This window comes from Branchiostoma floridae, chromosome 16, assembly GCF_000003815.2.
Source record: "Branchiostoma floridae strain S238N-H82 chromosome 16, Bfl_VNyyK, whole genome shotgun sequence".
Classification (NCBI taxonomy): Eukaryota; Metazoa; Chordata; class Leptocardii; order Amphioxiformes; family Branchiostomatidae; genus Branchiostoma; species Branchiostoma floridae.
In genome coordinates this window covers 7,978,085-7,996,250 of record NC_049994.1, presented here as the reverse complement: position 1 = coordinate 7,996,250, position 18,166 = coordinate 7,978,085, and the positions used below count along the sequence as shown (strand labels likewise).

General features: G+C 36.6%; 1 protein-coding gene across 12 annotated transcripts in view; it reads left to right on the top strand.

The window, feature by feature from the left end:
- The window catches only part of LOC118403213 (intersectin-1-like), a 90,166-nt gene that overhangs the window by 21,375 nt on the left and 50,625 nt on the right, over positions 1–18,166 (top strand). For 3 of the 12 annotated variants that reach the window (XM_035801810.1, XM_035801809.1, XM_035801804.1), the window contains exon 1: positions 12,163–12,360. The exons of 1 other annotated variant lie outside the window; for it this stretch is intronic. In XM_035801810.1, the coding sequence (XP_035657703.1) occupies positions 12,261–12,360 (100 nt within the window). In that variant the 5' untranslated portion in view covers positions 12,163–12,260. Of the gene's footprint in view, positions 1–12,160; positions 12,361–18,166 lie in introns of those variants that run through there. 8 more of the 12 variants (XM_035801807.1, XM_035801802.1, XM_035801803.1 and 5 more) reach the window with 5 other exon arrangements.

Below are 18,166 nucleotides of genomic sequence, written 5' to 3'. Positions count from 1 at the left end.
ATTCAAGATATTCACCTGAGAAAATTATTATTGGAATTTTTTTATTATTATTTGGTCGGAGTTAATTGTGTTTATGTCACAGTAGGGATACCGGTGTCAATCTGGCAGAACACTACCAAAAATAGTTTTCTTATTTCTCCTGTTTCAGCCTTGTCCATTGTAAAACTTAGCACCATAAATTAGAAAGGCAACATTTTCCAGAAAATGCAGGATATTTCCCCTCCCAGTAAGTTGCCTTTTACAAAAACAATATGCAAACCTTAAATTACATGTACCAATACAGGTTTTGGTGTTGGAAGCCAATAACCAAAACAGGTTTTTCTATTACAAACCTGTATTTGCTAATATCTATTTGCCAGAACAGCTAATGTTTTGCTCATGTTTACTGAAACTGCAAATAGTTTGCATAGATTTGCTAGAACAGCTAATATGCTGATATAATCAATAATTCTAAGCTCCACATGGTAATTGGTTCATGACAGAACACACCAAGGAAAACAATATATTTCATCTTTGGGAGAAACATAAAAACTTGTCCTGCTGAAAAAAAACTGAACTTCATAAAATGAAAGCTCCACCACTAATGCAGGGCATTCACGCATCCTACCCAGGCAATCTGCACATCCCCAATAGTTGATGAAAATCTGGGAATTCAATTTTGAAAGTTGCAGCGGAACAAGGGCCCAGGAAATTGCTTTATTAAAGGATATCACCCACAGGACTTCATTCTGACACCGCTGCATTCTTCACTACGCAATATTGAGGAATGATAAAGTTCAGGAAGATAAGAGAGTTGGTAAAACACTTTATTATTTAAATGACAGGACTTGGAAGTTTGCCCAGTAGGGGCTATCAACTTGAAGATTGGTGTTAGTTCAGCAGTCTATTTTCAAAGGAATGCTGACAATGCAAACTGATATCATACATGACTGTAGATGCATCTACTAAACCTATCGTTTATTTTGTGGTTGAAAAAGTAAAGTAGAAAAAAGACACCAGATATTTGAATTGTCATGATATCAGGTCAGCATGCAAACTGCAGAAATAGACTATTGCAAATGTACTGTATGTAGTACTTTTGTAAGCTTTTTCCGCACCCCTGTTCATTATGACTGAACTATTGGATTTAAAAGAAAATTAATGCTAAGCTACAAGTTCAACAGACTCTATCTTAGGGGAGAGTTTGCACCTGTAAAATACAATGTATGCAGCAACGAAAATTCTATCTCCTTCCAATGGGACTATGACCCCAAGTATTTGGATTCACACCCCTTCTGCGTTCATGATGAAACTTCTTGAATCTGGTAGATAACAAAATGATCACCCAAAGAGTTGGTTTGGAAATATTTGGCTAGCATCTGTTTTGGAGTGCGCCAAATCAATTTGGCTGGTGCACCAAAACAAATAAAACCGTTTTCATTTTTGCATCATAACTGGACCTTAGAGATTATGGCCATGAAGCATCTACTAGTGAAACTGCTGATAAAATGTGATTTAGTCAGGCTAAAATTCAATAGTGTTGTCCCCAAACAGAGAAGCATCCAAGCATCACAATCGATAGAAAGGGAATGATCCATTATTAATTGTTGGTCGCTGAGCTGTTGCATAGTTGTCAATAGCACAATGTAGATGTCCCTCCTGGGTACCGAACATCGAGCTAACTTCACTCCAGTATTGATCGGAGTCATGACAGACAGCGAGAGTCCTGTCACTGACTTAACACGTAATGGTAACGCTAGTTCACATTTATCCGCAGGGTAATACAATGTATATCCATTGTCTTTAAAAGCAAAGTATTGAGGGATGTCAAGTCCACATATGGCTGTTTGAAATTGTAATAGTTTCAAAATGTTTCAACCAGAAACCAAAATCCTATGCTACTACACCAACTTCACAGAAGAAACCCATTTCTACGGGCAATGAATATAATGTTAGGGTACCCTGCATATGAAAGTGAACTAGTGTTCACATTAGTTCACCTTTATCCGCTGGGTAACCTATATCTGTTGTGTTAATAAACAGGGTATCTTACTATCTGTAGGGATCATATCAAATCGTCAGGCGGTGGTTTCAAATTGTGATATTTTCAAACTATTGCAGTGTCCTTCTACTAACTTGATATCCCAAAATACCTTGTTTTCAAAAAGAACGGATATAGGTTACCCTGCGGTTAAAGGTGAACTAGCATTACACTTCTTGGAGACATTTAAAGCATTTCTGTCTTAAGGTAGCACTTTTATGGCAAGTTTGTATGCCATTTATGGCTTTTTAGCTGGGAGATGTTTTAGTCATTTTATGTACATAATATAGATTATAGGAATCTGTATTTATTTCATCAAACATTTTTTTCTAAAATGAAATAGCCTTGAAACAATTCCTTCCATTTGTTTGGATTATCATATTTGACAGTTGACCTCAATGATAGATTCTAATGCATGGTTGTAAAGCAATTTGGCATCAATTATTAATTGATATAAAGATAGCATAAATTATTGCCAAGTCAATAAGCCTTATAATGAAAGCACAGTGGGTCCTGCCAGTCAACATGACAGAAAAATATAGATTCCACCATATCTATAACTAGGGGTGGGTACCGGTACAGAAAATTCAGGTCCTGGTCTGGACCTGAACCTGGACGTGATTCAGTATGTGAAAACTTGTGAATGGATGATAATCAAAATAATGGTCCATTTTGCGACAAAGAAATTTGTTCTTTGTAGTATTCGACTCCCTCTGGCGTTTTCAAATTCTGCAAAGCTAGCTGCCTCTGTACGATTGACTGGAAAAGTTGGCAGAAATTATAATAGACTGTACTCTACTTCACTCTTGTTATTTTCCTCGACTGGTAGGCCCAAAAACGTGTGAATGCCTCATCATATAATCTGTTCATGTTCGATCGGTCCAACATCCGGTCCACCAAATTGTTTCAGGTCTGGTTTTTCTGGACCGGTCCAATGACAAAAATACGGTTTTGTCGGTACTGGTACCCATCAACAAGAGTTTGAATATATCATGCCCTTGTGAAATACCTACAAATGTGTAGTGTTCCTCATATTTCATTTCTGGCTGTTACAGTTCATTGATTATGCAAATAAGGTTTTGAATATCATAACATATGTCTGCTGATTACTTCCTGGTGACTGCCAGTAGCCTATGGAAGGAAAATATGGCTGCAAAAAAATTGCCTACCTATGAATTAGAAAGGGTAGGTTCTTGTGTCTGTGAACTTGCAAGTTTAATAGCAGAATATTTGTATGTAACTTTGTGAACAGCAAAAGCTTACATGTTGTATATTCAGACAGATTTGTTTGATCCATATGCACTTGGATGAACCCCTGAATTCGAACCTTTTCGATAAATGCGATGGGTCTTTTACTTGCTCGAAGTGTGGCTACCCTCAAACACAGGACTTCCATTTAATGTCCTATCCAAGGGACATCCCTAACAGATACCTAAGGCGCTCATGCTAGGGTCAAGTGACAAAATTCCTCTCCCAAGGGCAAAATGTTGGAGTAATTCAGGGGACTCAAACACAGGACTCTGGGCTTTGAGCCAACCACCTTTACATTGTCTTCAACTCTTTTGCATTGAATTTCATAGTTAGGATATGAAAGACCAGTTTCTTCCAGATCACTTCAGTGTCACTGACGAAACATAGTCTCACTGTTTCCAAAATCATATCCAGTTGCTTGTATGAGTAACTGCTTTTTGTCACAACCAGTTATTGTTACGCTACTGGAGTGAGCTCATGTTCTCTCAGGCTGATTCTATCGAAATCAAGGAGTCCGACACACGTGTCACGACCGAGTGTCCAGGCATCGATCCTGGTCAGTTAGGCATTCTGCATGCGGACATTGACTGATGAGGTGGACGTGATGTAAGCCATGTTAGCATCATCCACAACGTGACCAATTTAAACAGTATTCCAAAGCTCAGTTCGATAGTCGAAACTCGGGAAACCCTGGAGAAACACACCCAGTAAAAGAAGATATATCTCCTATGTGTTTCTTCCCTTTTTTTCCATAGCAGACATCAGGCTGGCTGGTCCTTGTGTTTCTGCATGTGGGTGGAGCAATTGGTCATGGTATTAGCTATGTTTTGCATTGGGTTTCACATGTGTATCCTTCAGTCATACATTGGAGTCACAGTAGAAAAGTGTCCCAGTACATGTCTACTGTGTGACTGATCTTTGTGAGGGAGATGTAAGACTTCTAAGAATGTTGTTTTCTTCGTAAACTCCTAAAAATGGAAATTTTGACAAGTTTATTAAAAATGTAACAGTTACTACAGATTTGCAACATCATCTCCTGGATATTCTGAATTGTTTTGACCTAACAATTGGTAATACATTCAAAACCATATACTGAGGCTCAACTGACATTGTTACTGTTGGCTTAAAATATTTCAGAGCTAGTATGGCATTTTAAAATATACTTAAATAAGTAAGACGGCATAACATCTATCTATTTTTCTCTTGAATGCTGTGTCTTGTGGAAAGGGGATCTTTCCTTACCAGTAATGCATTAGCAGGTTTACATACAATAGTTATTGTACTATCAGGTATAGGTGGGTGCAGGGAAACACCAAATATACATGTAAGTGCTCGAAACAACTAGAGCCAATGTTGAGGAAAGACTGTAGACTTCAAAACACCTTCATGAGTTACTGTTTAAAAGTCCAACCATGGAATTTGCAGGTTTTCATAGCGTGATGTACGGCCTAACAGGGTGATCATGTTGTGTTAATTTCGGGTGTGACGTTCTGCCGAAGGGGAGGTATTGTGCTAACTTGTAATCATCCTCAGGCTGTAAAGTCGGATCACTGGCTATATTGGTATAGCAGTCCTGAATTACAAGTCTGATGCTTGTATCCGTAGTGCTGTATATCTCGAAATATTCACTGTGGTTTTATCTCCATGTGAATTCATTACAGCACAAAATATTTTCCAATGTATTGCAGTAATATATACTACAGAATTGTCTTACAATGTATCTGCAAACTTAATATGCCACAAAAAACAGTAGTCCTTCCCCCTTCCAATGTGAAATGAATTCTCTACAAATATAATGCTAGTTCACCTTTCTCCGTTGGGTAACCTATATCCGTTGCTTTTAAAAAACAGGGTATTTGGGGATATTACGTTGACAAAATAATGGTTTGCAATTTCAATATTTTCAGTACATTGCAGTTTAAAACTACAACCCGTCGACTTGATGTGCCTAAATACACTGTACGGATATAGGTCACCCCGCAGATAAAGGTGAACTAGCGTTATATACGAATCTTCTGTAACAAGGTTAAGGTTAAATCGATACCAACACTTAAATGTTCTGCAAACTGATTTGAATGCATCTAGAAGTACCAAGGTGCCGAGCATTTGATGGAATGTTAAGCCAGAAGTTCTGTGTTTCTGAAAAACCGCACCCATTGGGCGCATCAAAGAACCTTCTCCACTTATCGATAAAAGGCACAAAGCTATGTGGTTTGTTTCTACATCTGTTTTCTTGTCAGAGAAACTGAGTCAGATAAATACATCAACCCTCTTCTTTTCTTAACACCTAGACTGTTTCATCCTGGTTACTTTTCTGCGTGTGGAAGCTATCCATTCTGTTCTTCGGAAATCAATATTTGCGCACCAGTAAAATGTGTTTTCTGAACCAAGAGCCCATTACAGGTGATGCTGCTGCATTAATGCCAGATGGCATTTCAACCTTAGAGGAACCCTTCAATAGTTGGGCCACACCAGTTTGATTAGATGGTTCTGGGATTTTAAAAAAAATGAACTGGAAAAGCAATGTGAAATGGTTAGATGGGAAGTTTTTATAATTTGGTACACACAGTTTTAGAGAGTGAATGTTAACAGCTTTAAAACCTTATAGGAACCTTTCAATAGTTGGGCCACATCAATTTGATTGATTTGTTCCCGGAAATTTTAATGCCAATTTTTAGCAAGAGGACAATATGGTCCTAGGCTCCCAAAGGTCCTAGGTCCTATCAATAATTGCCACCAACCTTTTGCCTTGGAATTGGCACTTTACACAACTTTCCTTACTTCACTCAAATGTAAATGAGTACCTGGCTTTAGTTAGGGATGTTCCTCGGCTAGAGCATTAAATGGAGGTTTGAGCGAGCCACACCTTAAGCATTTAAAAGAAGCCACCACACTTATCAAAAGTAACTATAGAACTCTCTCAATCACAACTGTTTTCCACCCATATACAATGTTAAAGCCTTCAAAACCAATGTTTGCCACTATCTTCTAGCGCAATAATTTTTCTTCCATGCATGCTATTTATTCCACTTCCTAAAAGTGGTCAAATGGAGTTTGAATAGCTCTTAAAGCGAGTCTTATTTTTTTGCAGTGCCTCTCTTATGCCTAAACACAAATACACACTAAAGAATTATTGATTTGACAAATTTGAAACACCACATTCAAAACCTTTTTTCTGATCCTACCACAAAATTAGGTCCACGCAAAAATGAATGAATTTACTGTACATGGATAGAGGACAACTTTATCAATAGTATAGGATTATACATTATGTATATGACAATTTCAGCAAAAAAATTAGAAATTTCAGAAAAAAAATTTATTTGAAAACAGACATCTGTGGTATATAAATATACATATACATGTACATATGTTTAAGTCACAAAATAGAAACATAAATCTTGCTCTCTCTTCACAAAATTGCAATTCAGAATAAGAATGACATTCATATATATATGAAACTACCCATGATATATTGGCACAATATAAAAAGCTCACATGGTTATCCGAGCATATGATGGCCCGGCCCTGTATGCCTTATATTGATTTTACTCTGCGAACATTTATGAGTTTTATAATGGTGACTTATGGCATTCCTGACTTCTATTGTCAGCATCCTAATGACTTGTACTGAAGCTAGCTCAGTATTGCGCTATTAGCAGATTCTCATGGGGAAACAGCCATTGTGAGTCGGCATTATTGATATTGGTAAGAATGCTTTGGTTGAATGTCAGCAAAGAGCTTGTTTTATGCTCGTATGTTGCCATTTAGGATTGGATTTCAAAGCAAATTTTGGTCCTGTTACACTTTTTTCATGGCTCATTTGATCAAAATTTACAACTAAGAGAAGTTTTAGCTGAAATGTGACTACAGCTCAACACTTTACAAGCTGACTCCAACCAATTTGTGTTGGTCAACGTTAGACAGACTGTTTCAGTGTGATTGCAGCTACCACTTGCCTACTTTATGATCTACATGTACTCTATGGATTGTGTTGTGTGAATTTACTAGTACACACTTAACATGTGACACATGCAAAAATGTTTAAATGGTAAAAGCTTGTTAATGAAGGAATTAACAAGGGCACAGTTTTGAGAGGTGCAGTCATCTGTTTAGATGAGTGCAGAAGAACCTCTGACAGAGAGTGGCTACATGCAGTTTGTAAATGTCATAAAGGGTTTTGTGTATAGATTTTACTGCCAATTTTGTTAGCTATAGTAAGGCCAATGTGCCTAGCATAGAATGAGTCATATACATGTAGTTGATAACTTGTAAGTTTATTTAGTATAGCTCTGTAAATTATATACATTTGTAATGCTGGTTCAGTTTTTCCAGACCAGTCCAACAAGAAAAATGATTTTGTTGCCAATTATCATATTGGAGTCAATATGCAATGCATAGTGTGATGTAGCTTGTCAATGAGGGCTTTGGATGAATGAGGCTTGCAACATTTGCTGTAACCGATAGGGGGCAATGCTGCATTTGCTCAAAACAGCAGATTACAAGAATACCCTGGTATATTGAAGTCAGTGGCCTCATATGATTATTTGAATCCTGATAGTCTTTAAATATTGCAGCTTATCTAATTTATTTTTGTTTGATTTTGAGGATGATAAGTTCAAATATTCAGATGAAAACAGAGTCTGAGAAGAAATTCTAGACCTTGGTACACAGTTTCAAGAAGTGAGTCAGACCTGATAATATCTTGTTCATAAAATTTTATCAACGGTCACCAAATCTCTTGACCAGTAAAATTACTAGACAGTATATACTTGCTACTTGTGTAGGCTGAGAACACATACTCTCCCTTATGACTTTTTCAATCTGTTGTTTACAAGTAACAAAGTCAGCAATGCTTTAGAATGAATTGAGGTCAACAAATAATGTAGAAATGCAAACAACCTTGCTTGAACTATGATTTATAATCAATGATGAATAAAAGTAGGCTGGCAATGATTAACATTAAAGTAAAATGGCTTAACTATACCCGCACATGTAAAAAAGGCATGCAGAAACTTTTAGATAGGATGGATGGGTGTATTTGGATTAAAACTATCCACTGCAGTTCTGACAGGTGTCTCTAGGTGGCATTCCTGAATTACTAAGGTTGCCAAATCACATACAAAGTGTAACACTTAAGCCATTGATTTTTCTGACATTTGTATATCAAGATTATAAAGATCTCACACAGCCTTGCAATGGTAAGTACTACCATAAGAGTAAGTGATGGCTTCAGTGAGTTTTATATCATGCCAGCAGACCAATTCAACTACCCTGCTCACCTTGGTCTATTGATGCAAACACAAAACAAGAACATAGAGGGATAAACATTATAAAGAAGTGTACAAAATACTCTTTTATTGGCTGAACAGCTTTCTCCAGGTCCTGGGACAGAACTTTGACTGTTGTTGGTACAGACAGAAATTTCACCTCTTCTGTCCAATGAAATTTAAACTTCAGGACATGAAATTGATAAAACATGTATTTTGGTAAGCTTGAATAACTGATTCAACAATGAACATTAACAACATGGGCTCCAAAAATATGAGAAGGAAAGAAAAAATGAAGCTGGGAATAGGCCTGCTGGCAGAAAGAAAAAAAGAAGGTATTGTCCAAGGTGCTGAACTCTGTGCCATTGTTAGCATGTAACATCATCTGTCATAATTCCACTTGATGCCATAATACTACTACATGAGAGAAAATACATGAACTCAAAGTGATTTGAAGAGATGTACCAGTGCACCATCTGTAATCCTGAGGTATATACACTTCAGATATCTAGGTGTTCAAGACAATCTTGAGAAGGCCTCAACAACATATGTGGAGGTATTACGGTACCCAGTGGAATTATGAGAGTTTATGTTATGTAAAAAGAATAAATGCTACATGTAGTCTAAGATTGATATATCAATGTGAATTTTGTGAGGAAAGTCTCTACCTTGGTACACATAGTTTCAGGGAGTGAACCGAATCAGATGCTAGTTTTCCTCCCAGCCTTCTGTTTCCATGATGTCCTCTTGCTAGAATTTTGCATACAAAAATTATCAAGAACCAAAGATTTTGATTGATGTTGCCTCTCCTCTGCTTTACACAGTCACTTTCTGTCCTTGTTAGCGTTTCACCTGAACTAATGTCAACGACCTCTCGTTTGCCTCACTGCAGTACCTAAGTGGCTGTAGCCAGATTTGCATATAAATTGCCAAGGCCATTGCCCCCCAACATTCTATCTATTCAGGCCGCATCTTTAGGGTGTTTGCTCCCCATAAATATGTGTTATTCTCCTCTCCAAGGCTGTGATAGATTGTGCCATTGGTAGGCTTCAGGTTGCTGGAGAATTACAATGTGATGCAACCAATTGGACATGTGTAAAATGTGTAATAAGACCGTACAGATTCAATTTGTTGGTTATCAGAGACTTTGATGTCACATTTTAGCAAGAAAACATTACAAAAACAGAGGATTTTGAGGAAGACTAGCATCTGTTATTCCAGTCTGATATTAGAATCAAGATGGTACTGCATAATGTTATGTATTCTTGTATTATATGTTTTTATATTCATTGTTGTCCATTTACATGGCCCAGGTGCCTGAAATAAAGCTGAAATAAAATGAACAATCTTAGACTAGCATTTATTTCTTAAACCAAAAACCAATATATAAGATTGCCATGGCCTTATTGTACGTTGCATTATATTCCCAATACAGTCTTTTCTGACAAGTGTTTTTCAGATAATGAACTGGTTTCATAATGATAATGATTAATAAGCGATATGAAATTTGATACTACAACATGTATTTACGATACTCATGATTCAAATGCCTACTCATAACAAAATAGAAATAATTACTAAGTGATGGTTCCCTGCCTTAAAATCTAGGATGATTTTTTTAAGCTCAACTTATTTTTGTCATGAATTTAACAAGATGACATGAGTCTTTTTTAGTGTTACTGACTGAGGTATGGCTGTTTTTATTTATGAGGAATTAATTTTTATTGTGGTTTATCATTACATTATCATTGAGCTGTTGGAAACACACAGTGTTGTAATGTAGTTGGTGATAGATCATAGTTATCATGAGCCTAGGTTAGTGTCTTACTGACTAAGTTTATAATTAACAACTTTGAAATTCATTTTAGTTTCTATGGGGTGGTACTGAACATTGTCAGATGCAATTTTCTTCTAGCTATCTCTTTTCATCATGTCTTCTGTCTCAATGTTGTATCTGAAAACTAAGTACAAAGCATAGTGTGGCCTATAGTTTACTTGATTCTTTACCTTTGCTTCATTGAGAAATTTGAAAACCATGTGTAAGAAATTGATCAGGTAAGGACTTGCAATCAATTTCTAAATGGTACATGCCAATTTAGGTATCAATATTCAAGATCTTTTTATGACCTATTGGGGTTGTTACCATGTAGACAAGAGCATACCCATTCAATTCATTGGTTTTTATCTGAAATATTGTATTCTGTTTTCATTTTGATGTTGTTCCATTCTTGCTTTAGTTACAGTATTTTAAAGAATGAGATCCGAGAAATTAGATAATATGGCCAATGAGAGAAATATATTGCAAATTTTGTAATGCAAACTTATGCCTACTTGATCTAGCTCAACACCTTGCAATTGATTAGGCTCATCAATCAATGCTGAGCTGGGAAATACTTGGCAGGAGTGTAAAGTGTGTACTTTTCATGCCTAATCATGGAGTGAACATGGACGTAAATGTCAGTTTTCCTCTCTGCTCTATATATTCACAGTGTCCTGTTGCTAAAATTTAAGAGTTGAATGCATGTTTTCACCTCAGTATTCTGTATTTGTGATATCTTCTTGCTAAAATTTTACTAAAAAATGTTACACACTGAGAACCAAATAGTTCCATTGACATAGCCTGAATACAATGGCCTTTCCCCGTTGTCCTCTGCATGTTCATTACGTCACAGCTGCGGGCACAAGGGCATGTTGCTCAGAGAAGTCAGACTACAGCAGACATTATACAACACGTCCCTACGGCCTGTGGGTACATTTTGATTTCCCTAGCCTGGCCTGAATGTAATTCTCCAACACTATCATTGCTATTCACTGCAGACCTTTCCTTGGCTTTTGTTGCCCCCAAATTGACACAGCATATCGAGATAGATGGTTGAAAATGGTCGGGTAGAAATCATTGAAACCAATGTTCAGGTCTACCTGTCATATTTTCCAGATGGCCATTTTTCTATATCATATTATTCTGAATCACCATAATGTAAGTACCCACTGGTTGTGTACAAAGAATTTCTCCTTTATCCCATAATGTAACACATATGCTGTTATTGCCGATACATATCAGTTCTAAATATAGGTTAGATTAGCCTTGTAATATCGTTTCATGTCAAGTAATGAAGTTCATTCATTCATTGTCAAAATAACCATTTTATATATCCTCCAACCATGCTAAAAACATGACGATATATTATTTTTGCTAGTAGTGAAAATGCTACAAGAATACCAGATGTGACAATTTTAGCAACTTACATGTTAATGAAGATAACAGTAATGATAATATATAGCCGTCGTATATAGTGTTACATAGTTTAAAGTCTTGCTACACTGAAGCTATTGATTCGTCACTTTGTGAAGGCATTCAGGAATGAATAAGTCATCGCTAGTTAGGGAATTTCCACCTACGCCAAGAAGGCAAACCCTCTCTCGCATTTTGATAACGTGCCATGTGATTTTCGGAATGCAGATGATGATTGGACCAAAAACGAATGGCTTGGATGCGTTGCAAGCATGGCTTTTTTTCGGAGTAATTCATTATGGGGCCAATTGAGACAGTCAGCAATCCAGTTAATCTGTTAGCAAGCCAGACCAATCAGAGAGGATGTAACAAAATGCAGGGTTCATCTTGCCAACAATGCCCTGTCAGAGAAAGGGGTGGGCGTGTAGTGGCGGGCGTACAGGATTCCTTTTTGCTAACGTAGACCGTAATCTAGCGCGGGAACAGAATGAATTCTCAGAAGAATTTCTACGAGGAACCCTCGCAGGTGGATATAGATGACTTTTTTATTCAAGGTGAAGATGTTTCCGTCAAGCTGTTACGAACAGGTGAGCGCGACCTTCTTACCACACCATATCTGTCGTGTTAGTATTTGGAAGGACGTACCAAATATCACAGCCATTTCGAATAATATCATAAATCCCGGTCACTTAGCTTAGCAGCGTTCGGCTAGAATAACACATGTATCAAAAATGATAATCAAATGTGTAACTGCCCATGACGTGTTCTCTGAAATTCTAAATTATGAGTTGGCATGCCCTACATAATAAAAATACAACCTTAGGAATGTCAAGTGATGAATTTGATGATATGTAGAGAATGAATACCTTGTTATAATAGTGGGTTGGTTTGAGATGTAAGATAGCGATATTCTCGCGAGTGTCTCTTGAGGGAAAATGCCGAACTGTGTAATGGCGGTTAGGTCGTGGGAGGCGACTACACAATAGCGTGGTTCACTCATGCCCACAACAAACGTATAATTAATTGAAACGTCTGGCATGGCATCATACGGTAAAATATGGCCTCACTCACTTGATGTGGAAACCTTTTAGTTATGTCAACCGGCAACATTTCCCAAGGGCATACTCCATGCCAGCATATGCTCAAATTATCACAAGAAATAATGAAAAAACCTTCCTTGAAAGCAAATTTTTATCAAGGAAGCGGGTCAGATTAGGAAAAAAATTGCACGGTTGTGAATAATTTTCTTCAAATTTCAACTGCCATTTTTTCAGTATGGAGAATGGTAGTACTGTAATTGATTGCTACTGGTACATACCGACACAGGCAACGTTTTATGTAATGAAGTCGAAACCGTGGCATAATTTTTGATCAGGCCATTTGATAAAATGATGGGGTTGGGAACAATACAGAAGGGACAAATTCAAAAGCGTCACATAAATGCTAAATTTTAACGTCATTCTGTTTCTAATTCTGATGTCGGTAGTTTTGAATTTTGTTGTTGGCTTGTTAGATGGCACAGAGAAATGTTGGCTATGTCCATCAATTTAAAGGAGGTCAATATCATGAAGGTTGCCATCTATTTCACTGTATGGCTGTAGTTTGACTATTTTTTACTTGACTTTATTTAGACAATACAATACACATAGGTCAGTAAATGCTAGTGTTGTGACCCACACATTAACACATACATAACATTAATGCATGGAATATAACCTATGAATAAATACAGTCTAAGATGTCTTGTATTATCTAAGATATTTGTATAATAGTCATAGATATTTGTATGAAAAGGAAAGCCTTAAAAATAATGTTTGATACCCAAAAATTTCCATCTTAGTAAACAGTAATACAGACCAAGTAGAAGAAGTCAGTTAAGAATGTAACACTGCATAATGATTTCTGCAGATAGTCTTGTTAATACTTTTGTCCCAAAAATAAGGTTAAGAGTCATCCCTTCTTCAAACCATGTTAGTAAATAGCACATTCCTCAATGCCTGACTTGAATGGTAATGAAGGCAAATTTACTCCTAAAGCATGCCAGAATATCACACTGAATAATAACATACAGTAACTGCAGATTTTATAATTTACTGTAAATCTTGAAAAGTTTGCGATCGTCTTTTATAATTTCTCGTAGATTTCGAGGATAACCTCATTATAATCTTCCCACAAAACCTTTATCTTACCGTACTAAAGAATTGTTTCAGCCATAGACTTTAAAGCCTCCTACTTCAAAATTACATTCTGCATAGATAAATGAGCTTGCAGTATTTAGAGGCACCTTCCTCTGCTGATGAGTGCTCTTTTAAGAAGATCTTTAAGTGTTCTCAAGATGCACTGCAAGCAGCAAGGAATCAATATATACATCTATTAGCATACAAGACGTCTAAACTATTTCCTTTCTAGTTTTATCTGGAGCATACCCTTCTTGGCATCTTAGCAAGGTCTTAACACAGTGGGGCTGCAAATTGATCGTGACAGCCTTGATTATGAAGATTGATGATATTCCTATAATAACACAATTGGTACATATCGGTCATTCTTTCACTTGATGACACTTTCAGAAATGAGTTTTACATATAGTTAGGCTACACCAATTTAATGAAATGGTTCTTGGATTAAAAAAAAAATATTATACATGTATAATGAACTGGAAAAGCAATGTAAACATGGAGGAAAAAGTGAAGTTTCAACGTCTGTACACACAATTTTAGAGAGTAGATATTTTCAATTCATGTCATCCAATTCTGGCCTTTATTAAAAAAATGTCTGATGTCTATTTAACGTTTCTAAAACTCATTCGCTCTACAAGGATTATTTGTTTAACAGTTTAGGTCATTTACCTTTCAGGGAGGACTATATATCAACCCAAAATCAAATCCTATGTCCCTTACTTGGCCTAGGGAACAGTACTCATTAAATAATCTCCAGCAATACAATTATGGAACATACATATACTATGACTAGACTTATACTATAGGTTAAGAATTATCAAGTCATTCAATAAGGGAGGGGGTACTTTGAATTTGTAGTTGACAGAATAGGATCTGGAGGGAAATTTGCTGTGGAGAGTTGCAAATGACTGGACAATTTGGACAAACTCATAATTTTGTATTTAGAATTGACACATAAAAGCTTTATGACTGTTTATCTTACAAAAGTCGACAACTACATATGTGTTGCAGACTTGCAGTGTAAGTTCTTACATTGTAATGTCGTTACGTGTGGATGGAACATTAGATTTGTATGGTCACTTTTTCCCCCTCACTAGCTACATGTGACGCTAGTTGACCTTTATCTGCGGGGTAACCTACTAGTATATCCGTTGTTGGGTATTTAGGGATATCAAGTCGATGGATGATAGTTTGAAACTACATTATTTTGTAATCAGTGCAATTTGCAACCTTGTCATTGCAAGTTCTGATGTTTTTGTGAGTTTGTTAGTGCTTAGATTGTGGTATCTTTATGTATATATGATGTGTTTATACTTGTGATTTCTTGTCCTGTATTTTTATATTTGTCTTTTTTGTTGCAAATGGGAATGTTTGAGTAATATTTCTGTAAATTTGTGATAATGTGTAAAATTGAAACCAGGGAAGGAAAACCCTGCACAGAAACCCAGGGATGACACCCCTGCACAGAAGTCCTAGGGAAGAAACCCTAGCACAAAAAATCCAGGGGGGATAAAACACCCCTGTAAAAAAAAGTCTTAGGGAGCAAACCCTAGCCAAAAAAAGCCAGTGGGAATGGCCCCTGCAACAATATGTAAATGTGTTATAGTATATAGTACTGTATATGTCTAGATGATGGAGTAGATAGTAAGACACTAGTGTGTAAAATATGGTAAGGGAATGCTCGTGTAAATATTCTACAATGATTGTGTTTAGTTTTAAGTGATTATCTTTCAATGTTTTGTAATTTATAACTTGTGAATAAAATGTGAGAAAAAAAAAATTTGCAACCTCTGTCCTTCAACTAACTCCCTAAAATATCATTTTTGAAAACAACGGATATACGTTACCCCGTGGATAGTGGTGAACTAGCATTGCAAATACACATAACGGAATTATACTATTAAGTGTGTCCCCGTCTGGGACAGATTTTACTTTGTAGACATGTTTGGTAGATTTATATTTTAATACCTTTCTGAGAAAAAATCCAGATCAGCAGTCATGATCTTGATACCCTTGTACTTGATTATTTTATACCATATTCATCTTATTATCAGCTTGAAGGTTTTACTAAATTGTCTTCAAGAATCTTATCACATGGCATACTCTACTGCAGTATAAAATGTGAACCAGTCAGTATTGCCCTGAGGAAAGTGACAGGTGGTCACCAAAATGTTGGTTGAATAAAACACTTGGTTTTGTACAGAGAATATTTACATTCGGCAGGCATTCTAACACTAACTAGGAATGGGTCAACCAGTACAGAAAATTCAGGTCCAGGTACAGTCCAGGTCAAGAGAATCAGGTCCAGGTCCGGACCTGAACCTTTATAGTCAAAACAATGGTCCACTTTGCTACAAAGTATTTTGATTGGTGGAGTATCCAACATCCATTGGCATTTTGACATCCTATCTTCATGTAAAAAACACTAACTGCCTCTGGTTTAGACCTAGTTTGATTGTAGAAACTTTTTAAAAATGACTATCAACTCTCCTTCTGTTATTTTCTGGGACCAGTCACCTGTAAGCCCCCAAACTTGTAAACATCTGCTGATATAATCTGTTCATTTTCAAATCAGTCCAACATCCGGTCTACTTATTTTTTCAGGTCTGTTTTTTTTGGACTGATCCAACAAGAAAAAAAAAGGGTTTTCTGCATCGTACCGGTACCCACCCCTAACACTAACAATTCTGCCTATAGTACTAACAGTTCTGCCTATAGTAAAACATTGACATCGCTGTTCAATGATTGATAGGAAATTCATGCTCAATACATTTGTAGATCGTATCATCGCTTGACAGTCTTATCAGTGAATATCAGTATTGTCAGGGTAATGATACTGCAGGACTTGGTAATGTGATACCACTATGACAGGAAATTGATTGCGTTAGATTAAAAAGATACCCATGTCATCAGTTTTTGTGCTGCAGTATGGCATATTTCGCTAATGTATCATACACGGGTGCACTTATCTATGGAGATGTCACCACAATTTGCTCGGTTGTTGGAGAGTCTTTGTCGTTAACCCATAGACTGTGGGGGGTGGCTATATTTGCACTACTTATGCACAATCTTGCATGTACTACACTTGGCCTGACAATTTTGGGGTTAGGTTTAGATGAGTTCATCAATATACTGTGATGTCAGCACTTTCTGTGTAGTGGTGCACAGGTTACATCCTATAAAGCTCATTTTGTCTGTGATGTCATCAGTTATTGTGTTAGTGGTTTGACCTCATCTGTTTCTGATAGGTTGGTGCATATAAGGCCTCATGAATATTGTTCCTTGGTTCTCAAACAATTCCATACTACTTTTAACAAGTTATAGAGGCTGGGAGAAAAACTGGCATCTAACTCTGTTAAATCAGTAAAAGCCTCCTTCAATTAGTATCTTGACATTTATCTAGTAGTATTTTCATTTAAAACCAAGAATGAACAAATAAAAACAATGTGACTTAGATATGTAATGCTACTAGTTCACCTTTATCCGTGGGGTAACCTTTCTCCGTTGTTTTCAAAACAACGCTTTTAGGGATATCAAGTCGACGGACGATGGTTTCAAATTGTAATATTTTCAAAATCTAGCAGTTTGAACTCACATTTTATCGGAATAATACCCCTAAGTACCCTGCTCTTGAAAACAACGGATATAGGTTACCCCACGGATAAGGGTGAACTAGCGTTAATATTAATCTGTGAAATGATATGACTTTCGTCATTTATGTGTCCTACAGTCATTTACATTTATTGTTTTGTCTCTTTCTGTAACCATCTCTCTTTTAATGTTTTTCCAGAAAAACTGAGTTTAAGATATGAATCTTTTCCATGCCCCTAAAAATATGTAGAATTTACTAACAAAACTTCCCAATTACCACTATGGGACCCAGCAACTCATTACCTGTGAATAAATTAATTTGTCAAATCATTCTAAAGCACCAATTAGCACCAGTCTGTAACTGATATCAATATTTCAGCTGATTGTGAGGAAACAATTGGATGCTCTCTCTTGGGAATAGACAACAAAACAGTAATAATCATATTTCCCATTCATCTCAACACATTGTACTCATGGGAGAAGAGAACATATTGTATCTTTTCTGATTAAAATCAATTCAGTGTTTTATGCTTAAGGTCACGCCAATATAATTCCTTAGGTCTCGGATATTTCATGTAACACTAGTTCACCTTTATCCGTGGGATAACCTATATCCGTTGTTTTT